This window comes from Coregonus lavaretus (assembly GCF_964263955.1).
Source record: "Coregonus lavaretus genome assembly, chromosome: 5".
Classification (NCBI taxonomy): Eukaryota; Metazoa; Chordata; class Actinopteri; order Salmoniformes; family Salmonidae; genus Coregonus; species Coregonus lavaretus.
In genome coordinates, this window is record NC_139992.1 from 60263534 (window position 1) to 60291000 (window position 27467).

At 40.7% G+C, this 27467-nt stretch overlaps 1 protein-coding gene and 1 pseudogene across 3 annotated transcripts in view; both read right to left on the reverse strand.

Moving 5' to 3' along the window:
- The window catches only part of LOC311129316 (G-protein coupled receptor 39-like), an 89716-nt pseudogene extending 85771 nt beyond the window's left edge, over positions 1-3945 (reverse strand). The window contains exon 1 of the transcript in view: positions 3272-3945. The product of the transcript in view is annotated as a G-protein coupled receptor 39-like (transcript). The remainder of the gene's footprint in view (positions 1-3271) is intronic.
- A 6087-nt stretch (positions 3946-10032) lies between these two features.
- LOC311129546 (solute carrier family 35 member F5-like) overlaps positions 10033-27467 on the reverse strand; it is a 33337-nt gene continuing 15902 nt past the window's right edge. For both annotated transcript variants that reach the window (XM_084161852.1, XM_084161853.1), the window contains exons 12-16: positions 16471-16630; positions 15858-15948; positions 15156-15313; positions 12124-12224; positions 10033-11147 (exon numbers count right to left, since the gene is read on the reverse strand). In XM_084161852.1, the coding sequence (XP_084017978.1) occupies positions 12143-12224; positions 15156-15313; positions 15858-15948; positions 16471-16630 (491 nt within the window). In that variant the 3' untranslated portion in view covers positions 10033-11147; positions 12124-12142. The remainder of the gene's footprint in view (positions 11148-12123; positions 12225-15155; positions 15314-15857; positions 15949-16470; positions 16631-27467) is intronic.

Genomic DNA, 27467 nt, shown 5'->3' on the forward strand with positions numbered 1-27467 from the left:
TGTGGGATCGTCTGAGACCAGCCATCCGGACAACTGATGAAACTGTGGGTTTGCACAACCAAAGAATTTCTGCACAAACGGTCAGAAACCGTCTCATGGAAGCTCATCTGCGTGCTCGTCGTCCTCACCAGGGTCTTGACCTAACTGCAGTTCGGCATCGTAACCGACTTCAGTGGGCAAATGCTCACCTTCGATGGCCACTGGCACGCTGGAGAAGTGTGCTCTTCACGGATGAATCCTGGTTTTAACTGTACTGGGCAGATAGCGTGTATGGTGTTGTGTGGGCGAGCGGTTTGCTGATGTCAACGTTGTGAACAGTGTCCTATGGTGGTGGTGGGGTTATGGTATGGGAAGGCATAAGTAACAAACAACGAACACAACAGCATTTTATCGATGGCAACCGTGACAAGATCCTGAGGACCATTGTCGTGCCATTCATCTGCCGCCATCACCTCATGTTCCAACATGATAATGCACGGCCCCATGTCGCAAGGATCTGTACACAATTCCTGGAATCTGAAAATGTCCCAGTTCTTCCATGGCCTGCATACTCATCAAACATGTCACCCATTGAGCATGTTTGGGATGCTCTGGATTGACGTGTACGACAGTGTATTCCAGTTCCTGCCAATATCCATAAACTTCGCACAGCCATTGAAGAGGAGTGGGACAACATTCCACAGGCCACAATCAACAGCCTGATCAACTCTATGCGAAGGAGATGTTATGCGCTGCATGAGGCAAATGCTGGTCACACAAGATACTGACTGGTTTTCTGATCTACGCCCCTACTATTTTTTAAGATATCTGTGACCAACAGACACATATCTGTATTCACTGTCATGTGAAATCCATAGATTAGGGCCTAATGAATTTATTTCAATTGACTGATTTCCTTATATGAACTGTAACTCAGTAAAATCTTTGAAATTGTTGTATGTTGCGTTTATATTTTTGTTCAGTGTAGTAAGATACCGGTAAGAAAACCCCAACCTGTTCCAATAGATCGTTATCAATCAAAAAGGCACAATAGCGTTCGATTTGGCTGCTGTGGGGCAAGGAGACCCCCAGCTCCGCTAAAACCATTGACAACTACGTGCCGTTTTCAAGGGATTGTTAAATAAATCGTAGAACTATTTGGTTTTAATATCATCACCTCTTGAAGAGCATAGTCAGAACTACACATTCCCGATTATAAAATAAAAATGATAAAATGAATAATATAATATAGTATAAAATATACTATTCTATATTGCATAATGCATGTGATATGTGCACATATGAGTGAGCTTGGGGAAGTGGCTAAGAAATGTATATTTTTGCTGAATTAGCTGTACGAAGTTTAGGATAAGGTTTCAATAGAGCATGCAACTCTTAAAACCAATGCGCTACTGTACATCAATGTGTCTTGTGTTAATACAGTAAAAGCACAAGTGTTGATACTACCACACCTTGTTACAGGTAAGTGGCTAGAAATGGTAGCACTGTGCCCTCTACTCAAATCATCAGGCTGGTTGCATAAGTTCTTCTCTCACATTAGCCTAATTAGTGAAAAACACTGTTGTAGACTGACTGAGGAATTCTTCCTGGCCCAACTTACTGGGAGGCTGATAAATTACTGAAGCTACTGGCTAAAATGCAGTCAAGCAAATGGAACATTATGTAGTCGAGCCCTTTCTAATGAAAAGGGGAAGCAGATGGTACAAATCCTGACAGGATAAATCATCCCACACAATGAAGACTAGATGAGACAATGATGGTTTTATGAACACCCACGTAGTTCATATTGCAGCAAATTTGGGCGGAAGCCCAGACTAGAATTTTAACCCAGGACCAGCAACCATCAACCAGGGACTGTTTTACAGTCTTTCCCAAAATGGCACTTACTCCATGACACTGTTTATTTATTTTGACCATAGACAGGTACATAAGCTAACTACATTCTGAGTGGAATATACACTCAAGGATGCTGTTGCAATATTAGCTGCTGAATACAACCGCACCACTCTGAAAACAAATGCACAGAGCTAACTGTCACTTGCCAAGTGGCAGCAGACCAGCTAGGCGCTGAAATCTATACCTTGCAATCAGTTGAAACACAGCTCTTCAGGCACCACTCAGTGAGCCTTCAAGTAGTAATCACTGGGCTAGTAGTGGAATGGAAGCTGAGATGGCACCACCAATTGTGGAGATTGCTAAAGGGCTATGATGGGATTTAGGAATGGAAAAGCCTTCGGATAAACAGGTACAAGGTAACTAAAGAGAATACTAATTTCTAATGTGAATACAATGATGATTTAGCATGGCTGGTTTCCAAGCTTACACGATATGGTTAGCTTGGATGCTACTGTAGTCCTAGGCTACATTTGGACATCCTGCAAACAGATTTAGTTGCATCATTTATAATAGATGACTGGACAAATATGTTGACACACAGAAATGCAATATATGCAGGGTATATTTTCTGCATTTTAAATATTAATATTTCCACTCTGAATGGGTCGAATAGGTGGTTGAGAAGAGCAGAGAGCAATTATGAGGAGATATGAGGTTAACAGCACCAACTTGAAGTAAATCTGCCCATTTTCATTTTGATAACACAGCAAGTACCCCCATAGAGAACTACTGAACCAGTAATTTCATACATTATGTTCACATTGGCTTCCGATTCTCTTTGCCATGCGATAATATTTGCTGTTGGGATAAACTATTGCCTGGAAACTGCTGATTTGTCTGCAAGCAGCCACACATATTAATCTTTATAGTCATTGTTAAGAAGGATTACAGGCCACCCATTCTAAACAAATGTCTCTGTCTTTGTGAACAAATGTATACAAGGCTACCTGCTTCCAATACCCGAGTACTTTACAACAATTCAACACAAGGAAATGTTGTGTAGTATTTATGTGAAATCAATATAACATGACCAAAATAATGAGTGTTCTTCATGTGAGTTCCCTTGAGATTATCTGTGGACGGTAATGGCACAGACCATCCCAAAGAGAAGACGTGTGTGAAATCAATCATTTGAATTGTCATAATATTTCAAAATGGTTTGTATCAACATGTGTCTTGTGGAGTCGGACAGACACATCTCAACAACTCCACTGTCTACCAGTTGAAATGCAATGGTGTACACTCCCTTTGTAACACAAACATGCACACGCGCACACACACATTGTGGCCACCAGTTGGCTTTAAAAAATGCATCATCATCCATTCCAAATTGCAATCGGTAACATTGTAGTGTATACTGTAAGTGTTAACATACCTAGAAAAAGTATGGACTGGTTCTTGGCGGCTTTGACCCTGGCACTCTCATGCTTTGGTGTGCCCTCTGCTCCGTTGACCCCTCCTCCCATGGCCCTCATGGTTTTCTGAAGGACCAGGATCATGCCCCAACACATGACCCCCACGCTGACTAGCACCACCATGTACACGATGAACGCCACAAAGATACTGGCCCTGTACATCCTCCACTGCTCCCTCAGGTTGGTGCTGAATGTCAGGTTCTGGAACGGCCCAACATCTGTCTACAGGACGTGGCCCTCCATTCCCGTGGCGAACAACAGCGGTAGAGCCACGAACATGGATGTAACCCAGGCGAGGGCAATGAGACCCCACGTTCGCTCTCCACCCAGGGCCTTAAAGCAGAATGGGTGGAAAATGGCCATGTAGCGTTCAAATCTGAGTGTCGCCACGTTCAAGATGGTGCCGTAACTGCAGCCTCGAATAGGAAATTGTAGATCTTGCAGGAAGCGTCACCCGAGGTGGAGGTGAAGGGGAACCACGTGGCGCTGTAGAGCTCCACGGGCATGCCTATGAGGAGGACCAGAAGGTCGGAGTACCCCAGGCTCACCAGGTGGTCACCAGGTGGTCCGTCACGTACTTCTGCAGGTAGCCATTATGCTGCAGCACCTCCCAGTCCCTGCCGCTGAAAAACATCCTTACAGCATGATGCTGCCACCACCATGCTTCACCGTAGGGATGATGCCAGGTTTCCTCCAGACATGACGCTTGGCATTCAGGCCAAAGAGATCAATCTTGGTTTCATCTTGGTGCCTTTTGGCAAACTCCAAGCGGACTGTCATGTGCCTTTTACTAATGAGTGGCTTCCGTCTGGCCACTCTACCATAAAAACCTGATTGGTGGAGTGCTGCAGAGATGGTTGTCCTTCTGGAAGATTCTCCACAGAGGAACTCTGGAGCTCTGTCAGAGTGACCATCGGGTTCTTGGTCACCTCCCTGACCAAGGTCCTTCTCACCCGATTGCTCAGTTTGGCCGGGCGGCCAGCTCTAGGACGAGTTTTGGTGGTTCCAAACTTTGTCCATCTAAGAATGATGGAGGCCACTGTGTTCTTGGGGTCCTTCAATGCTGAATACATTTTTGGGTACCCTTCCTTAGATATGTGCCTCGACACAATCCTGTCTCAGAGCTCTACAGACAATTCCTTCGACCTCATGGCTTGGTTTTTGCTCTGACATGCACTGTCAACTGTGGGACCTTATATAGACAGGTGTGTGCCTTTCCAAATCATGTCCAATCAATTGAATTTACCACAGGTGGAGTCCAATCAAGTTGTAGAAACATCTCAAGGATGATTAATGGAAACAGGATGCACCTGAGCTCAATTTTGAATCTCATCGCACAGGGTCTGTATACATATGTGAATAAGGTATTTTGTAAATTTATTTTTTATAAATCAGCAAACATTTCTATAAACATGTTTTCACTTTGTCATTATGGGGTATTGTGTCTAGATTGGTGAGATTTTTAAAGAAAAATCCATTTTAGAACAAGGTTGTAATGTAACAAAATGTGGAAAAAGTCAAGGGGTCTGAATACTTTCCGAAAGCATTGTATATGGATTTCACATGACTGGGAATACAGATATGCAGCTGTTGGTCACAGATACCTTTAAAAAAAAATAGGCCTCACAATGGGCCTCAGGATCTCTTCAAGGTGGGTGGTCCTCAGTAGCTCAATTGGTAGAGCATGGTGCTTGCAACGCCAGGGTAGTGGGTTCGATCCCCGGGACCACCCATACGTAAAAATGTATGCACACATGACTGTAAGTCACTTTGGATAAAAGCGTCTGCTAAATGGCATATTATTATTATATTATTATTATTATTATTATTATTATATTATTATTACACTACATGACCAAAAGTATGTGGACACCTGCTTGTCGAACATCTCATTCCAAATCATGGGCATTAATATGGAGTTGGTCCCCCTTTTGCTGCAATAACAACCTCCACTCTTCTTGGAAGGCTTTCCACTAGATGTGAGAACATTGCTGCGGGTACTTGCTTCCATTCAGCCACAAGAGCATTAGTAAGGTTGGGCACTGATGTTGGGCGATTAGGCCTGGCTCGCAGTCGTGGTTCCAATTCATCCCAAAGGTGTTCGATGGGGTTGAGGTCAGGGCTCTGTGCAGGCCTGTCAAGTTCTTCCACACCGATCTCGACGAACCATTTCTGTATGGACCTCGCTTTGTGCACAGCAGCATTGTCATTCTGAAAGGTGGCATCCTATGACGGTGCCACATTGAAAGTCACTGAACTCTTCAGTAAGGCCATTCTACTGCCAATGTTTGTCTATGGAGATTGCATGGCTGTGTGCTCGATTTATACACCTGTCAGTAACATCAGCAAACTGATCGCCCACAAGACGCCATACACTTGGTCTGCGGTTGTGAGGCCGGTTGGATGTACTGCCAAATGATCTAAAACAATGTTGGAGGTGGCTTATGGTAGAGAAATGAACATTAAATTATCTGGCAACAGATTTGGTGGACATTCCTGCAGTCAGAATGCCAATTGCACGCTCCCTCAAAACTTGAGACATGTGGCATTGTGTTGTGTGACAAAACTGCACATTTTAGAGTGGCCTTTTATTGTGCATATGGAACATTTCTGGGATCTTTTATTTCAGCTCATGAAACATGGGACCAACACTTTACATGTTGCATTTATATTTTTGTTCAGTGTAGAATATACAAGTGACTGACACTGTTTCACATGCCCTCTCATTTTCCAATGGTCTGTGGTTGTTCTGTGTAGTTTTGCTAATATATTTGAGAAAGCTTTATTGCAGTGAATTTGATCTATGACCTTATAAGTAAGACAGTATCTTTGAGTAGCAGCCAGGGACACAACAAGTCCCACTTTTTAATAGAACACTTTCTGCCTGATGGGGGCATTGTTTACCTAGTATTGTTGGATTATCTACTGACCAGTGCTTGAAATAAATTGTGTTTCTTTGAAAACATTGCCCTGGCTGAGGATAGAACATTCCGTTGTTTTCTGTGTGAGTGTGGTGCGGTTTACCTGAAAGCTTTTTATTATCTTGTGACCAGAACAACACTATTGACTTTACTCGACTACTGCTTGAAATAAATTGTTTCTTTGAAAACATTGGCCTGACAGACATAAAAATTACATTGAGGAAAGGATCAACAGACTGATTATCTTTTATTTGTAATGCTGGCTGCCATGGTTTAAACAAACACAGTACATTGAATGCTACCTGAATTGACTCAGAAAAGTAACATAAATAGGCCTACAGCATCACAGCCAGGTAAAACACCCATGTGTGTGTGTATGTGTGTGCGCGCTGGCACCATTGGATATCCAGATTATCTAGTGTCCACAGCAACACTATTTATTATTCTCTACCAGTTCTTGTGGTGTAGTGTGGTCTTAGGCATGCTCCCACTAACCCCCTCTCCCCTGCCTGAGGCTCTAGGACCACGGCTGAGGACACCCTGGCCTGACACCTTGATGTGCCTGGCCCGACCCCACCTGGCCCCTTCTACCTGCAACCTGCCTGTTGCTGCCTCCACTGGTATTGTCTCCCCCTCAAGTCAGTGGCATTTCTTCTCATTGCATTGACAAGACAGACCTGGTTGTCTTCATTGTTGTCAAAAATACATTATTGTTACTGACTATTGTCCATTCTCTGTACATTGTGTATTGAGGATGCTTATGGTGATAAATCAATCATCCAAGTTGCGATCAATAAACTACAACTACTCCTCCTCCTCCTCCTCCTCCTACTACTACTACAGGCTCTCGGAGTGACATATCACAGAGGTAGCTAGGGGAATGTCACACACCAACTACAAGTTAGCTAGCTTCAGTTAGCTTCACATTCCAGCTCAGGCTTCATTCATGTTACGAAGGTGGATATTGATTTTGCACCCGCCACTTACTCGAACGTGCTCAAGACGGGTTTGTAGCTGCACATTCATGTCGCACTTGGCAAGTCGAACGCCAAACTCTTCAGTCAGTGAACATTTTTGCCGAAATCAAAATAAAATAAGTTATCTTGCATATTCAGCAGGCTACGGTGTAAAATAGGCTATTAGAAGTGCCATCTTTCTTTTTATTACATATCGTTAATGCCATCTTTGGTGTGCTTTATCAATGCACAAACACCTTTTTTCCCACTCCTATCAATACATATTTATTAAAATGTCCAATGCAGCGGTTTTTCTCTCAATATCAAATAATTTCTGGGTAACGATTAAGTACCCTACTGGGACTGTTTTAAATTAAAATTAAATCTTAGCAAAGAGCAATTTCTCAAGCAAGAATTTAGCTAGAACTGTTTGGGAGTGGTCCGAGTAGGGAGGGGAAAACTGAATACTAGCTGTTATTGGCAGAGGTTTGAACTCTCTTTCTTATTGGTCTATTAACCAATTTACTGACTGGTGGTGTCACCAGGCAGGCCAAAACTCCATCCCACCAGGCAGTCTTTTCAAACAGCTCTTAAAAAAGGGCATTATCATAATTTTCACAGTATTATTCCAACCTCATAGTGTGTAAGTATATATAAAACACAATTTTCTTGGGACTGCACTGGGCCATTAAGTCATACAAAAGTTTTACTGTGCGTTAAGTTGCACATGCATCCTGTTAATACTAAATGTGTAATGTAATAGGCATTTTAATATGACTATTTAACAAAAAAACATTTGATTAATACCATTTTATTTTACTTCTATTTAGTCAGGGGAAACCCATTGAGACTAGGGTCTCATTATTAAAAGGTGCCGAACACAGCAATACAACTACAAAATAAACACTTTAACAAAGATAAAAAAATAAATAAATAATAAACTACAAGTTACAACATTACAACCACAACCATTTCTTAATTCAATCAAAACATCTGCAACTCTCATTCAACACATGTAATACTATTCTTAAATTGCCCTGGCAGTAACAGGGAATCAAGATGCAAATAGTTCTGCAGGCTATTCCAATATGAGTCATGAAGGGGATGATGACGCAATCTTTGCGAGACCGAGGGAATCTTATCCTCAACTCGCGGCTCAGACACTTCTTTCAGGGTAAATAGAGTTAGCCTGCTGCGGAGCAGGTTAGTTCTGAAGGATTCATTGCCATAGAAAAATGTCTAAACGGTAAGCCACTTTCTTGTCACCGGTTATCCCGAGTTAAAGTCAGAGTTGACCAAAGTTAGTTCGCTATGACTCCTCTATCTCGCGTTGTAGTACACCACTCAGAAGTCGTCCTGGGCTGAGTTTAGCCTTGGGTCTTTTGTAGTGCCTACATTGAAAACACAATTATTGCAGAGACAAGAATGAAAATACATCTTCACATAGTTTTAATAGTGCAGCATAACATTGAAAAAGGACTTACGGAACAACAAAGACTCTTTAAGGAAAGATTCACATTCACCCATTTTTTGTTATATCGTTTTTGTGCATGATCCCAGGAATCGATGGAATCGATAGAACATCGCTCAGAGATGCACAAAAATGATATAACATTCAAAATGAGTGAATCTTTCCTTTAAAAGAGCTTGTGATGATACAGTAAACTATGATGATCACACTTTTATAAATCTGTATACATATTTTAAAAAGAGATCCATTAATAAAAAGGGAAATTATCAAAACAAAATCTAATTGGACAAAGGAAAATAAAGTCAGTCTTCCACAAAGTACCTGAGAAATAAAAAAAATACGATATACGCACATTTCGTAAGCACCATTGAAAAAATATGATTTTCATTTTTGAAAACGCATACATTTTAAAAACATGATAATAAACTCTTCAAATGGATGATATGGGGGATATGATCATTTGTTTCATATCTAAACTTTAGCTTATCAACTTTCATAGGACGTACAGTTTCAGAGTTTCTGGGGTTTTTGCAAGTATAAATAGACTACAGGAACCCCGTGAATTAAACAACCAAATACATCTCACAGCTGACTTCCTTGGTGCATTAATCATAGCTGATGGTGATAAAAGCTATTGTCTAGGGTATAACATTTTTTAGACAATGTGAAAATAAAACAGAGTTATACAAAGTTAAAGATGGCTCTTGAGGGGCTAAACTTTTTTACAGTTTACAGGGCAAGTAATTACTTCCTGCAGTTATCTCCAGTCATAAAATGTCTCCTATCCACACTGAGCACTGGGCAAACACTCCATAAAGTTCTGTACACTGGTTGACAGCTGGTGGAAATTTTTTGATAACATGCCCCTTGTCATGGTGTACATCAACGGTTAGATAAACTAAAAAAAAAATGCTTTTACTCATCAAATTAAAATCATCAGCAGAATAAGAGGGAGTGGGTGATTGATTTGCATTGTATGTGCTGATCAAACAAAATGTCTCAAATACAATTGTTGGACATACAAACATTTTCATGGCATAAAATGGTCCATTAACAGAATTGTTGAAAGATAATCAAATCCGATCAAGTCTCCATTCGTGGCACCTAATGCCCACCGAGGAGTGGTAGAAAATCTCAGATGCAATAAAACAGATCATTATTAGCTAATTGTCTCTATTAAGACTAAGGGAACTTAATTGGATGATAAATAGTGTTTTTGTTAACCATACTGCAAAATCAATTTACTTGGTCTGTTTTAAATCCATGCCTCCTTTTTTAGTGTCATAACATAGTCAAGATTTACCCCAAAAAATGTGGACTAAAACATCTGAACATATAGGCTAGATTTGTATAGAAGGGTCATTATGCGAAATACAAACTAAAGTAACAATACTTTATTTGCATTTCATGGCGTAGTACAGTATTTACACCTGTTTTGAGATGGTAACTGTTTTCGGTTGAAAAGGCAGCAGCATTATAACTTTTGTATTGTAGCTTAGTTTAGTTGAGGGGTTAGTGTTAGTTCACATTCAAACACATACAAACGTCTTCATCACAGTTTTCCTTCATGATCCAGCATTGCCTGGCTGCCAGGGGATAGAGATGGAGGGATGTAGAGTATGGGGGAGAAATCAAAGGCGGTAGTCAACAGCTGTGCTCAGCTCTCTTCTAATCTCAAACTTCAGAGACTGCATGTTCACAGTGATTCGGAGCAAGCACTGCACAAATGGGCCTGTATTCAAAAAGTGTCTCAGAGTAGCAGTGCTGATCTAGTACAGGTCCTCCCTGTCCATATAATCATATTTATTATGATCTAAAAGGCTACACGAATCCTATATCAATACTCCTACTCTGAGACCATTTGTGAATATGGCCAGATCGGTAAATCAGATTTGTAAGTCACCTAAATGGCCTGATAATGAAGTCCATGACCAACTTGTTCCAACCATACTATTTCTAGATTAGCAGGTCTGATTTTGCCTGCTCCAAACCCACACCTGTGAACAAGCAGTGAGGCTATAGAAAACCAACAAGAGGATACATCTACATTAGCCAATCGGAGCACTTTTCTCTTTGGAACAAAGACAATACCCCTTTTATTGGTTCAAATCGCTTCCACAAGAGAAGTGACCTTGCTCTTCTTCTTATGGCCTGACTGAAGCCTCTGTCCCATTATTTAAACTCGTACCATTTCAAGTGGCCACATAACATTATGAACCATTGAGAAAAGCACTTTCAGTACCATTAAGTTTTTCTTTTTACACAACGATATCCGACATAACAAAACACACACGATCTCAGTCGACGACGAGTCGCGTCAACATTGTACAAAGGAAAAAATAGTTCATCTTGTAGAGATGGATCGGTCATCTCCACACTGCAGAGAATAAATAGGTTGAATAACAGGCACTGGGGGTAAGGTCTCTGTTTGGTCGCTTGGAGATTGTCACTTCACCTTCAGCGTGCCGCTCTGCGCTGGATTCACCATCTGGTGAGAGAAAGACACAAAGGTGAGAAAGTACACCTCGTTTCTCTATTGGAAACCGATATAAGTAGACGCACCAACGCACTGTACACACACGGTAGATGTTGTCCGTTTCCTGTAATGGACTTACTCTGATTTAAAAAGGGGCGAGATGAGAGACATCCATTTCATGTGCCTGTTGTTCACTCAAATGATTACATTTTTCATCTTGCTGATGTCGGGCTGTTTGATGCCCCAAGGAGGGTACAAATAGATGTACTCCTATATTCTAACGCATTTTGATCAAGTCACCATTGTTGCTATGGAAACCACTGACAGCCTTCAGCTGGTTTCTTTGATAAAAACCTAGCTACATCATCATCAGCATAAATCCAGCAGAATACTAGGAGGGTATTTATCAAACAAATCCTGGATAGCCTGGAAGCTCAGAATAGGATAGGAATAAGTACTCAATATCTTTGGGTAGCTCTAATAAAGCATGCACCAATGGCACATCTATGGCACATCATTTAAAACGTATCGAAAACCAATAAAACGTAGTATCTTATTTTTTTCATGGTAAAATCCAGATTCCTTGGAGTGGGTGGGCGATGGGTCTAATCTAAAATATTTACATTATGATCATCCTCTACGTCATGTCCTACCTCTCTCACTCGCCACTATGTCTAAACATTGAATAAAGTAGGCCTAGATAAATGCATAACAGATGTTCAAGGACAAACAAATTATGTGATTATAAGAAGCGAGATAATCTAGTTTTTCCTGATGTGGCGGCAAATAGCATAGGACAAAATTAGGAAATGTTTGTGTCTGTTATGCAGCTATTCCTCAATACTGTAAATTGGCCATTCTCTGTATACTACTTGATCGAAAACACTAGTTTGTAAGTAACAGTTCTAAAAAAACATTCATTATTATTTCACAGGTAACCTCAGATTGTAACAGGGCGTACAAAACAGGAAGTTGGGTGTCTCCTTACCTTGTGATTGGCTGGTGGATCACGAGCAGAAGCTTTCATTGTCATGGGAGACAGTGTGTAAGGGAATAAGGCTTTCACACTGTTCGCTATCTTCTGGCAATCTGACGGAAGAGGATATCATGATCATGATCATAATCATAATCACTACCTGAATGGGAACAACTAGCATTCAGATAAGAATTGACGGCCATTACAATAATGCAAATAAATGAATGTCATAAAGACAAACAAATTGAACTACAACGAACCCCGCAAGCCTAAAAGGAACCAATGCTATCCATTGTCCTTGATTCAATATCAGGGAAGAGACTTTATGCTATAAAAACAAATAAAGAGAGTTGCACACTATGTATAAACTCCCAGTAATTTATTTGGTAAAAAACATCCATAGAAACCTTCTGCAGGATTGTTGAAAATTATGTAGATGACCTACTGAAAGAAACAGAAACACAAATCCTATGATAACCTGAGTAGAGATGAGAGAATGGCTCTTAAGGACTTACAATTAGATCCTTCGATTATCATAAAAAAATGTGACAAAGGAGGAGGAATGTGTATACAAAACAAATGTGACTATGTGAATGAATGTCTCCGACAACTATCTAAAGGTGACTTCTATCACAAAATGAATCATAAGCCTACCCTAGAATTCCAGCAAAATATCACATCCACAGTGGAAAGCTATTTGGAATCAGGACAAATCACCAAAAAATAATGTGAATTTCTAGGTGTGAAATTTCCTAAGATACCAACTTTTTATACAGTCGCTAAATTACACAAACAAGTGTCTCCTCCCCAGGTAGACCCATTGTAGCAGCAATTGACTCTGACGTCCAACATTTCTAAGTTTGTGGACTACCACATTAAACCGATGGTTGAGAATCTCCCATCTTATGTCAAAGACACTAGTCACATGATCTCATTGATAGAGGGCTTAGGAAGGATACCAGAGGGCACTCTGCTGGCCACTTTTGATGTGGAGAGCTTGTACACTAACATCCCACACACTGGAGGCTTGCAGGCACTGCAACACTTCCTTCAGCAGAGAGACCCTACCCTTGTGCCATCCAATGATTGCATCTTGCAACTCGCTGAACTGGTATTATCCAATAACTACTTCATCTTTGAGTCAGACTTTTTCCTTCAAATTCGGGGTGTAGGCATGGGCTCCCCTTTTGCTTCCTCAAATGTGGGACAATTTGAGGAAGCACTCAATTACAAAAGACACACACCCCCTACTTTCTAAAATCCTCCTATGGAAGAAATACATAGATTATGTCTTTGTGCTCTGGGAAGGAAGTCAGCAGGAACTAAATGAATTTCAAACTCTATTAAATGAGAGCTCTGAATATCTCAAATTCACCATGCAGACTGATAAGAACAAAATAAATTACCTGGACTTATGGATCATCAAAGAGAATGATGCATTACATGCAGACTGATACACAAAGCCCACAGACTGCAATACCCTGCTACGTGCGGATAGTATGCATCCCCTTCCCCTCAAGAATGGTCTACCATATAGCCAGTTATGCAGGTTTAAATGAATCTGTGGCCACCAGTCAGATTTTGACAGCAATGCTAAGAAAATGACAGATACATTCAAAATGAGAGGCTACAAGGACAAAACTCTCAATGCTGCAATGATGAAAATATCTCAAAAACCAAGAGAGGAATTGCTAAAAACTAAACCAAAGAAGAAAAACAACGCAACAGTGTTTTGCACTAAGTACACCAAGTGTTCTGAGAAAATGAAAGCAATCCTGAAAAAGCGCTGGCATATTCTGCAATCAGACAAAATAATTGCACACCTCTTCAAGGAACCCCCACTGTTGGTATATAAGCGGGGTCGCAATATTCCAAATGGGAACTACAAATGTGGCTCATGCGCACAGTGCAATAGCACTACAAAAACATCCTTCACACACACCCACATACAGGTCGAAAAATCCCTGTTAGGGGTATCATCTCATGCAAGACAAAGGGAGTAATCTATCTCATCACCTGTACATGTGGGAAAGCATCCGTAGGACAAACGAAAAGACAATTAAAACAACGCATAGCTGAACAACGCAGCTCAATCAGGTGTAAGAACACTGACTATCCAGTAGCAGCTCACTTTGTTGAGGCTAACCATCCCATCTCCTCCCTCAAATACACAGGCATTGAGCATGTTGCTCTACCAAGGAGAGGAGGTAACATCGATATCCTACTACTACAGAGGGAGGCCTACTGGATATCCTACTTAAAAACATTAACCCCTAGTGGTCTGAATATTGACTTTGATCTCAGGCCCTTCTTATGACCAATTATATTTTTTGTTAACAGTTCTTGAAAATGAATGTATTCGTTCTACAGCTTATCAGCATACACCCAATATGTTCCCCCTGTTGATGATACTTATTATGCAATATGGTTGAACCAAAAGATTACATGTAACAAAAACATTTAATTAAATTGGAAACATTTAAATATATATGTAAAAAAAATTTTAACAATGTATGTTGATGCTAATGATATTGATAACAATGGCATAATTTATTCAATATGCTGTGGGCTATTGTCTTACAGTTTTTGCTTAATTCATTCTGATTCACCTAGCAATTACGACACACCCCTCACTATTGTCATTGGTTGCACTAATTGCACTGTTTGTGTTTATGTTTCACATAACAAGGTTGAAGCATTCATGACATTAACCTGAAGAAGGCACAGTGATGCCGAAGCGTTGGTGGTTTTTTACCCAATAAAAGTTTATACATAGTGTGCGACTCTATTTGTTTTTATAGCTTACAGTTTATTCTCCATTAGTCAGCACCTCTACACTAAGTGATGTTCTCTGGGTGTGCGCCAGCTCATGCTTTTTATTAGGGAAGAGACTTTATAACAAAGATTTGGAAAATATAAGAGTGATTGTGTGTGTGTTCGTACATGCATGTGTGCTTTTACAATTATTGTGAAAGTAAAACCTTGCAAAGCATCGGCCAAGTTAACAGTACAATACAAAGAGTAACAATTGTTTTCCCTAATACCTTTGAATCCGGTGTTTCGAGCGGCATATGAAGGCAAACACTCTTCGTAGGCCCACCATGACAGGGTCCCAGTTGTTGTAGTGACATAACAGAGTGGCGATGAAGAAGGAGAGGAATACGGGAACCGCTCCAGCGAAAAACAGCCAGGAGAAACGCACCTGGGGACAGAAACATAGCAGTGCAGAATGTGATAGCTGCTTATATAGCACACTTATAGATTTAAGTGCGAGCTGCCTAACAATGGGTCAGAAACATTCCAATACTTGCAATGTACTTACGCTTTTAAGAATCAATAATAGCTACAGGTATAACAATCCCAACCATCTCAGAAGGACTGATTCATAGAAGAGTAGTGCATTGTACTTGTACTGAGAGTTGGTGACTTGACATCAACTTTTCAAACTATTTCCTCACAAAAATATATGCTAATTTGAAACTTCAAATTATGCTATATCCGTGGACTCTACTAAGGGAATAGACTCTGCATTTTCAAAGTTTGAGACCCACAGACAGACAGACAAAGTTCTCTCATCACATCGCTAGATGATACCCTGTCACAAAACGGAATTACGCTAAGTGGCATGTGACAAAGCATCCATCACAACCGAGTGCCACTATTAGTAGACCAGTTTTGGTAGACCAGTCATGCTAAAGGGTATGATGGCAACATGTGCGTCCGGCAATAATAGTGCCCCCTCTTACCTTCTGCATGCATATGTCTGCTATGATGGAGAGTGGGATAGTGAGGCTGAGGGCCAGAGTGCCTATTAGGGAGGAGGTGAGAAAGCAGCCCCTATGGAAAGAAGTAACACACAACATTATTAAGAACACAAGCAATTCAATCAAATGCAAAATGCTCCTCTTACACAATAAATCAAATGTTTATCACTCGGGCACAACTCTGCATATCACCCTATAGCAGGGGTCTTCAACCTTTTCTTGCCCAGGACCCCCTCCCAGGCACACCGGCGACCCAGAGACTCCCATACGTCAGCAAAAATAAAACATTTCACGTCTTGTCTTATTAAATGAATGATATTGCCAAGGAGAAGCAATCAATATTTTAAAATGAATAGATTTGGTAGATAGTTTTTCGAGATCTGTCCGGGTAACTAGAATTTTCACGCAAATCTCCCATTGAAATCAATGCATGATTTACGTGCAAGTCCAATTTACGCACACAGACATCAAGTTTGGATATAAAGAAACTGGTTTTTGCACAGTGTGTGTTTCCGCACAGTGTTAATAGCAGAGCGGACAAGGAGTAGTATACATAATATGTGGCCGTTCAATCCCTCCATCAACCGAGACGCACCAGAGCCAGAGGAACTCGGAGAGCACGGTACCGATGAGGCCGTTGATGAGGATGTAGATCCACACCAGCTTGCTGGGCAGCTCAAAGGCCTCGAAGCCCGTGTAGTGAAGCACAAGGAACCCTGGCCACAGGAGGAGCAGGTTGAACAACCCCACAAACCCTAAGAGACACAGATAAGAGAAAATAACTACATTACTACTTATATGTTATTGACATTTAGCACTATTCGCAGGTAAAAATTATACAAGTTACACATTACTAACATTCAATAATATAATTAGGGCTGTCAAAGGATTTAAAAACTGTATCTAGTTAATCACAGGCTTTTCAAATTTGACCCTAATTAAAAGAGGTTTCAATTTAAAAAACAATACATTGAGTTGTAGGTACAGTGCATTCGGAAAGTATTCAGACCCCTTGACTTTTTCAAAAAAATGTTGTTAGGTTACAGCCTTATTCTAAAATTCATTAAATTCATTGGTTTTGCTCATCAATCTACACACAATACCCCTTAATGACAAAGCAAAAACAGGTTTAGACATTTTAGCAAATGTATATATATTTTTTTAAATACCTTATTTACATAAGTATTCAGACCCTTTGCTATGAGACTCGAAATTGAGCTCAGGTGCATCCTGTTTCCATTGATCATCCTTGATGTTTCTACAACTTGATTGGAGTCCACCTGTGGTAAATTCAATTGATTGGACGTGATTTGGAAAGGCACACACCTGTCTATATAAGCTCCCACAGTTGACTGTGCATGTCAGAGCAAAAACCAAGCCATGGTCAAAGGAATTGTCCGTAAGAACACAGTGACTTCCATCATTCTTAAAAATGGAAGAAGTTTGGAACCACCAAGACTCTTCCTATGTTACGGATACAGGTATCCTGTGTCTTTTTGTGTTTTTCCTCTCCTTCTGCCCTAATCACAGGTGTCCTGTATGTTCCTGATTGGTGGTCGTTGGGGTGTCTGCTGATTGCTGAGGTGGACATTCCTCTGCATTGCACCACCTGTTTCTGGTTTTTCAATCACACATCCCATTGTTTAAAAGCCGGTCAGTTGTGTTTGTTGTTAGACTATTTTCCGTATGTGAGTATGGATACTGTGGTGTCCTGTGTTTTGTGTACTCACTCATTTGCTGGTTACTCTGTTTGGTAACTTTGTGTGTTTCTGGGAAAAGGGGAGTTTAAGCAAGTTGCCCTTGGGCGTACATTACCCGTAGGAAGAAAACTGTCTAAAAACACTAGTTAGACCTGAGCGGACCACCCACTGTACTTTTGTATGATTAGCAGTAGCTTAGCGGTTCTTGAGGCAGGCAAGATCAGTTTAGGGGTGTTTTACACTATTGTTTCATTTCTTGGGTCCTGCTCAGCCCTTTTTCCCAAACCTTTACCGTGTGTTCAAAAATAAACCTTTTATGTTTGACGGTAGTTTATGGTTGTCGTGTAGTTTTTGTTCTCACTGTTCCATGTCACGCTTATAATTTGCATGAATTATGTTACGGGTCTCATGTCCATCCACCCTAGACGTTTAAAGCCACGGGGTTCGTAACACTAGAGCTGGCCGCTCACCCAAACGGAGCAATCAGGGGAGAAGGGCCTTGGTCAGGGAGGTGACTAAGAACCCGATGGCTACTCTGACAGAGCTCCAGAATTCCTCTGTGGAGATGGGAGAACCTTCCAGAAGGACAACCATCTCTGCAGCACTCCACCAATCAGGCCTTTATGGTAGAGTGGCCAGACGGAAGCCACTCCTCAGTAAAAGGCACGACAGCTCACTTGGAATTTGCCAAAAGGCACCTAAAGGACTCTTAGACCATGAGAAACAAGACTCTGGCCTGATGAAACCAAGATTGAACTCTTTGGTCTGAATGCCAAGCGTCACATCTGGAGAAAACCTGGCACCATCCCTACGGTGAAGCATGGTGGTGGCAGCATCATGCTGTTGGGATGTTTTTCAGCGGCAGGGACTGGGACACTAGTCAGGACCGAGGGAAAGATGAATGGAGCAAAGTACAGAGAGATCCTTGAAGAAAACCTGCTCCAGAGCGCTTAGGACCTCTGACTGGGGCGAAGGTTCACCTTCCAACAGGACAACGACCCTAAGCACACAGCCAAGACAACGCAGGAGTGGCTTCGGGACAAGTCTCTGAATGTCCTTGAATGGCCCAGCCAGAGCCCGGACTTGAACCCGATCCAACATCTCTGGAGAGACCTGAGAATAGCTGTGCAGCAACGCTCCCCATCTAACCTGACAGAGCTTGAGAGGATCTGCAGAGAAGAAATGGGATAAACTCCCCAAATACAGGTGTGCCAAGCTTGTAGCGACATACCCAAGAAGACTCCAGGCTGTAATCGCTGCCAAAGGTGCTTCAACAAAGTACTGAGTAAAGGGTCTGAATACTTACGTAAATATGAAATCCGTTATTTTATTTTTTTATACATTAGCAAACATTTCTAAAAACCAGTTTTTTCTATGTCATTATGGGGTATTGTGTGTAGATTGATCAAGGGAAAAAATTACTTAATCCATTCTAGAATAAGGCTGCAATGTAACAAACTGTGGGAAAAGTCAAGGGGTCTGAATACTTTCCGAATGCACTGTATAATATACACTGAGTCTACAAAGCATTAGGAACACCTGCTCTTTCCATGACAGACTGACCAGGTGAATCCAGGTGAAAGCTATGATCCCTTATTGATGTCACCTGTTAAATCCACTAAAATCAGTGTAGATGAAGGGGAGGAAACGACAGGTTAAAGAAGGATTTTTAAGCCTTGAGACATGGATTGTGTATGTGTGCCATTCAGAGGGTGAATGGGCAAAACAAAAGAGTGATGTGCCTTTGAACGGGGTATGGTAGTAGGTGCTTGGTGCACCGGTTTGAGTGCGTCAAGAACTGCAACACTGCTGGGTTATTCACGCTCAACAGTTTCCCGTGTGTATCAAGAATGGTCCACCACCCAAAGGACATCGAGTCAACTTGACACAACTGTGGGAAGCATTGGAGTCAACATGGGCAAGCATCCCTGTTGAACGCTTTCGACACCTTGTAGAGTCCCATGCCCAGACGAATTGAGGCTGTTCTGAGGGCAAAAGGGGGTGCAACTCAATATTAAAAAAGGTGTTTCTAATGTTTTGTACACTGTGTATTTTGATTATAGGGAAAGAAAACACCAAATAAACTCTATTCTAAGACAATAACAACAGATTAGGTCTAAATTCATGTAAAATATCAAACAGCTATTAGTAGATCTAGCCTAGGCTACTTATCCATGTTCTTCAACATGCACTAGTCACAAGCTGCTACTACTAGAACTAGGATAATTTGCTTAAATCATTTGACATGAGAACTACAACAGAAAACGTAGCTAAATGGATGGATGTCCTGTTCTGATTAAAATCATTGTGGGAAATTAAGAGTTGAAACAAGAGGCATTCAAATTAAGTTTTGCTTGGGAATATGTTGATGGTTGAACATTCCATACGTTTTCGTCCAAGATTGTTACTCAAAGCTGCACGCATAGTGGTGTTTAAGCACCACAAGAGAGACTGACAGCTATACAGCAGCTGTTAGTTGCCGAGACCGAGCGCACACAGCAGAGACGGAAGAGAGAGATCCCACTCATAAAAATTCTGGTTACATTACAATAAGTAAACTAAGCAGACCAGACCCAGCTGCTAATGAATTGGTGCCTTTGGGAGAGCCACCCCGTTAAGCAGATCGGAACTGACAATGTTTTTCAATGGTAAACGTCCTGCGTGGGACATCTTCATTTATCCACCATCTTTGGCACACAGCACAGCAGAGCACGTTGTGTGTTGCGGTTAAAAGGGTCAGTGCGGAAACAGACTACCCCGTTAAAAATGTCAAACGTTAAAGCTGCATTATGCCACCCAACCAAATGCACATAGAAATGTGTGTAATAGATCTGTCATTCTCATTGAAAGCAAGTCTAAGAAGCGGTAGATCTGTTCTATGTGCTCTATTTCTATGCTACCCGTTCTTCAGTTTAGTTTTTTCATCTTTTATGTTCGGTTTTGTACACCAGCTTCAAACTGCTGGAAATACTATATTGTGGTTTTGAAAATATATTTCACAGCGGTTTAGATTAGGGCTGACCCCATTTAGTCGACTAGTCGATTGTTTGTTCGATAGGCTGTTGGTCGACCGAGATTTCTTTAGTCGATATTTATTTCAATTTAAATATTTATTTTTATGGTGCACAAGACACCGGTCTGATTCGCGCCCGTCTCAGTGGACTAATCCATTGCGGAGGCCACGGAGATGGCACAGTCCGTCACTCTAAGACACGGTAGCCTACTGAAATTGTATATTGTTATATTATGTAAAAATAATGGTGCAACACTAATAAATCTAAGTTAATTTTATAAATACGCTTTCTCCCGCATTGGATACGGTCACTGTCCGCGGTTCTGAAACAATCTTCAGTGCGCTGTAGAATTCACGCCTTTCCCTATGTTCCTATGTGCATAAGAGCAAAGTTAACCAGTATATTGGGATTGAGATCAATACGGCGGAGGCAGCAGAGACGAGGAAGCAGCTCGCCTTAGCTTAATTGTCTAAGAAAATTGAGGAGAGGAAACCAACTTAATTAGGTCTATAATCAATAGCCTAACTGTTAAATGTGCCTGGCTTTATAAATCATCCATATATATATCTACAAAAACAAGACAGATCTTGTTTCTGTTGCCTGTTTGAGTGTTTGTTTAATAGCCTAATGATTCCGAGAACACCAAACTTCATGCAACGGTAAAATGTATGATAAAACAATTTCACAGATTCGGCTGTTTTTAATCTTTGCTATGCTGTAATAAAGGCTTCACAACATACTGGTATTACTTAGAATTTATTTAGTGTTGTTTACACTGTTCCAAACAGGCAATCTAACATCACCTGTTTGTCACACATAATATGCACGTAGCTCTCGCTCCTATACCATCCTTTTTCTTGATCTCCTTCTTATTGTTATTATTACAATTATTATGATCATCATTATAATAATAATAATAATACGTAATGTCATTATCATTAGTAGGCTTTGTATAGCAGCGTTGTATAACCACCATCGAGCTGTAGGCCTAAGAGCGTGTCCTGTTTAGTCTAAATAACTTACTTAGGCTACTGTATCAACCAAATCAATCATTAATTCGTTCATGCCATCACACAGCACAAGAGACATTCATACAAAAGGGAGCATTGAATAATTAGCCTAAACAATAAATAAACCACAATTCACGAATGCATGCAACTGTTTTTAGTCTGCTGTAATAAAGGCTTTGTTTAAAAAAATATATATAGTTAGAACAGACTCTATGGTACACTTATTTAGTGTTTACACTGTTCCAAATTGTCAGAATAAAAATAATATTGTCATCTAACAGCAACTGTTTGGCACACATAACACTAAAACAACGTTTGATCCTATACCCTCCTTTTTATTGATCGCCAGTAGTTTCCACAACTAAATCAGACGTCTTCCACAGATCTGACTTCCTCTTTCCCTCCTGAGCAACCAGTAAACATTCGCCCATTTCACATCCTCCGCATCCATTTTGCTGTCACGTGTTACTGTGTTTGGAGTTTGTAATAACCAATTCATCGACGTGATTATGATAGGCTATAGGTCAGGCCCTATTGGTCACATGCACATGATGCTTACATGTTTCACATATGAGGGTATAGGGAATGTTTTTCCTAAACAAATTAGGGATTTCGTTAACAGAACTTTTCAGTCAGAAACAAGTAAAAAAACTAAATTACGCTGCTGCTTCTTTATGGGACCAAACTCTTCTAAAACGTTTTTAATTTAAACATTTTATAAGTTTAAAACATAGATCGGCCCGTAAATAGAGGCAGCTGAAGTCTGAATCCCGTGAGGGTGAAAGACAGTCAATTGACAGACTTGTTGGGGAATGTTTGGCGAGTAATCTAGCTAGCCTAGCTATAAATTTAGCTGGCTAACTACCTTGAACGGCAATAACATATGGAAAAAACATATGGACTCCAGTAGAAATCTATGCAGTGGTGAGAAAAGCATGGAGCCGAATTTATCAAAGAAAGTGCCAATAGCATGGCTAATCTCATGACAGAGATAAGGAGCCTAGGTACAAAGATGGAAAAAAAGTAAGTGAATAGTAAAGTTGACAGCTTACGTGCATCTTCGGAGAAAGACATTCAGGATAATCATACAGCTTTGCTGAGTCAACCGGAGAATAATAACAAGCAGCTACAAGACCACATAGCTCTTGAAGTTGGACTTCTGGAGTCCCGTGTAGAATTCCTAGAATCTGGGAGAATAGGAGCTGCCAAAACAAAGTTCGACCCAGACGTGACTATCATATTGGCAGGACTGCCAGCCGACGAAAACGAGGACCTAATCTCCAAAGTCAACCAGTTGATATCGGTAGGCCTAGGCTGCGAAACAAAGGTGATTGCAGTTGAGAGGATGAGGGAGAGCGGTAAAGGTCCCGGGGTTGTGAAGGTGGCGTGTCGGTCCGTGGAGGAGAAAGTGGCTCTGTTACGGAACAAACAAAAGCTGTGAGGCCATCCTGAGTATGACAAAGTTTTCCTTCGATAAGCCAAGACCCACACAGATCGTCTTATAGAATTGAATTTCAAGACGCTGCTGAGGGAAATCCCAGGGAAAAAATGACTATTTCGTCATGGGAAGCGGACCGGTCATGAAACAAGATCAACCAGAGGGACAACGTGGACAAGGACATGGGGTGGACAGACATACTACACTACCAGTCAAAAGTTTGGACACACCTACTCATTCAAGGGTTTTTCTTTATTTTTACATTGTAGAATAATAGTGAAGACATCAAAACTATGAAATAACACATATGGAATAATGTAGTAACCAAAAAAGTGTTAAACAAATCAAAATATATTTTATATTTAGATTCTTCAAATAGCCACCCTTTGCCTTGATGACAGCTTTGCACACTCTTGGCAACCAGCTTCATGAGGTAGTCACCTGGAATGCATTTCAAATTAACAGGTGTGCCTTCTTAAAAGTTCATTTGTGGAATTTCTTTCCTTCTTAATGCATTTGAGCCTATCAGTTGTGTTGTGACAATGTAGGGGGGTATACAGAAGAGAACCCTATTTGGGAAAAGACCAAGTCCATATTATGGAAAGAACAGCTCAAATAAGCAAAGAGAAATGACAGTCCATCATTACTTTAAGACATGAAGGTCAGTCAATACGGAACATTTCAAGAACTTTGAAAGTTTCTTCAAGTGCAGTCACAAAACCCATCAAGCACTATGATGAAACTGGCTCTCATGAGGACAGTCACAGGAATGTAACACCCAGAGTTACCTCTGCTGCAGAGGATAAGCTCATTAGAGTAACCAGCCTCAGAAATTGCAGCCCAAATAAATGCTTCACAGAATTCAAGTAACAAACACATCGCAACATGAACTCTCCAGAGGAGATTGTGTGAATCAAGCCTTCATGGTCGAATTGCTGCAAAGAAACCACTACTAAAGGACACCAATAAGAAGAAAAGACTTGCATGGGCCAAGAAACACGAGCAATGGACATTACACCAAATTTGAGATTTTTGGTTCCAACCGCCATGTCTTTGTGAGACGCGGTGTGGGTGAACGGATGATCTCCGCATGTGTATTTCCCACCGTAAATCATGGAGGAGGAGGTGTTATTGTGTGGGGGTGCTTTGCTGGTGATTTATTTAGAATTCAAGGCACACTTAACCAGCATGGCTACCACAGCATTCTGCAGTGATACGCCATCCCATCTGGTTTGGGCTTAATGTTTTTCAACAGGACAATGACCCAACACACCTCCAGGCTGTGTAAGGGCTAATTTACAAGGAAGGAGAGTGATGGAGTGCTGCATCAGATGACCTGGACTCCACAATCCCCCGACCTCAACCCAATTGAGATGGTTTGGGATGAGTCGGACCGCAGAGTGAAGGAAAAGCAGCCAACAAGTGCTCAGCATATGTGGGAACTCCTTCGAGACTGTTGGAAAGCATTCCAGATGAAGCTGGTTGAGAGAATGCCAAGAGTGTGCAAAGCTGTCATCAAGGCAAAGGGTGGCTATTTGGTTACCACATGATTCCATGTGTCATTTCATAGTTTTGATGTCTTCCCTATTATTCTACAATGTAGAAAATAGTAAAAATAAAGAACAACCCTTGAATGAGTAGGTGTGTCCAAACATTTGACTGGTACTGTACATACTGAGGGGCTTACCATCCCCTATGAGATTCAATTTCAATAGCGCATTGGAATGTTAACAGATGGACTACCTTGAACAATAAGAATAACAATACTAAAATCCTTAAACCCAGACATTATCTCAATAAATGAAACAGATTTGCGTCGGTAAGAAACTATTGAAGGGTATGTATGGTATGGAGACAAAATAAAAAAACTAATGTGAAAGCACCCAGGGGCTCTGGGGGAGTGGGGATATGTATAAAGTCTGATATGATGAAAGCTTATAAAATGGAAATTATTGATAAAGCCATAGAAGGAATTATTGGATTGTGCTTTGAACATAGGGAGTCAGATTGTTTTGTTGTGTTTTCATGCTATTTGCCACCTGAACAGTCCACATGGGGTAGAGATGCATCCACCTTCTATAGTCATCTGTTAAGTCAAGTATCCCTATATACAGGAGCAGATGCTATTTCCATATGTGGGGATCTTAAAAGTCTAATTGGGAGGTTAGATGATGATATTCCATCGTGTGTTGCATTGGATGACTTCATTAATCATCATGGGGAAACCCTATTAGAATTCCTTCGGGACTCTAAAATGTGTATCATTAATGGAAGGATATGCCCCTGAAGCGATAACTTGACATCCATATCTGGCAAAGGAAAAGCTGTGGTGGACTATATAGTTACCCTCCACGACTGTCTAGAAACTTGTTTGGAATTTAAGGTGTTACCCTCTACACAGATGGTTGAAGAAGAGGCGACTCCGGGATGCTGACCTTCTAGGCAGAGTTGCAAAGAAAAAGCCATATCTCAGACTGGCCTATAAAAAGAAAATATTAAGTTGGGCAGAATGAAATATGGCTTTTTCTTTGCAACTCTACCTAGAAGGTCAGCATCCCGGAGTCGCCTCTTCACTGTTGACGTTGAGACTGGTGTTTTGCTGGTACTATTTAATGAAGCTGCCAGTTGAGGACCTGTGAGGCGACCTGTTTCTCAAACTAGACACTAATGTATTTGTCCTCTTGCTCAATTGTGCACCGGGGCCTCCCACTCCTCTTTCTATTCTGGTTAGAGCCAGTTTGCGCTGTTCTATGAAGGGAGTAGTACACAGCGTTGTACGATATCTTCAGTTTCTTGGCAATTTCTCGCATAGAATAGCCTTCATTTCTCAGAACAAGAATAGACTGACGAGTTTTAGAAGAAAGTTATTTGTTTCTGGTCATTTTGAGCCTGTACTCAAACCCACAATTGCTGATGCTCCAGATACTCAACTAGCCTCAAGAAGGCCAGTTTTATTGCTTCTTTAATCAGCACAACAGTTTTCAGCTGTGCTAACATAATTGCAAAATGGTTTTCTAATGATCAATTAGCCTTTTAAAATGATAAACTTGGATTAGCAAACACGTGCCATTGGAACACAGGACTGATGGTTGCTGATAATGGGCCTCTGTATGCCTATGTAGATATTCCATTAAAAATCAGCCGTTTCCAGCTACAATAGCCATTTACAACATTAACAATGTCTACACTGTATTTCTGAACAATTTGATGCTATTTTAATGGACAAATAAAATTGCTTTTCTTTCGAAAACAAGGACATTTCTAAGTGACCCCAAACTTTTGAACAGTAGTGTATGTTCCCTGAGAACTAAACTGGAAAATACAATGTTTGAACACTCTTATATATGTAACATGTACTTAAATGAGGAGCTGTCTGTAGAAGAAGTTAAGGTGATTGATGCTGCAAAAATGGGAAAGCATTTGGCATTGATGAACTGCCTAATGAAGTTTTAAAATCTCCTAAATTAATTGACGTCCTATATGATTTGCTCCAAATTTGTTTTGAGTACAGTATACTGCCATCCACTTGGTATAAGTCTATAGTGAATCCCATTCCCAAATGTTCAAAAAATGTGCCACTGAACTATAGAGGCATAGTTTATTAAGTACGGTCTATAAATTATATTCATCGATCCTCAACAAATAGGCTAATGACCTTTTGGAGGATCAAAACATTCTGGTGGAAGAACAAAATAGCTTTCGGAAATCCAGAACCTGTATAGATCATATCTTCTCGGTCTGTACAATAATCAGAAATAGATTACATGAAGAGAAGCCTACTTTTGCATGTTTCATTGATTTCCCAATAGCTTTTGATTTTGTAAATAGGGATCTTTTAGCCTATAGTTTGTTAAAGACAGGGGTTGATGGGAAATGTTGTCACGCAATCCAGTCTCTTTACAAAGTACCAATTGCTTGTGTGCGTGTTCATGAATATCGTACAGATTGGTTTCCCACACCCTCGGGTGTAAAACAAGGAGATGCCTTATCACTGACTTTGTTTGCTATGTTTATACAGTGCAGTCGGAAAGTATTCAGACCCCTTCACTTCTTACACATTTTGTTACATTAGCCTTATTTCTAAAATGGATTCAAAAAAATATATATAATATCAATCTACACACAATACCCCATAATGACAAAGCAAAAACAGGTTTTCGCAAATGTATTAAATATAAAAAACAGAAATACCTTATTTACATAAGTATTCAGACCCTTTGCTATGAGACTTGAAATTGAGCTCAGGGGCATCCTGTTTCTATTGATCATCATTGTGATGTTTCCACAAATTGATTGTAGTCCACATGTGGTAAATTCAATTGATTGGACATGATTTGGAAAGGCAAACACCTGTCTATATAAGGTCCCACAGTTGACAGTGCATGTCAGAGCAAAAAACAAGCCATGAGGTCGAAGGAATTGTCAGAGAG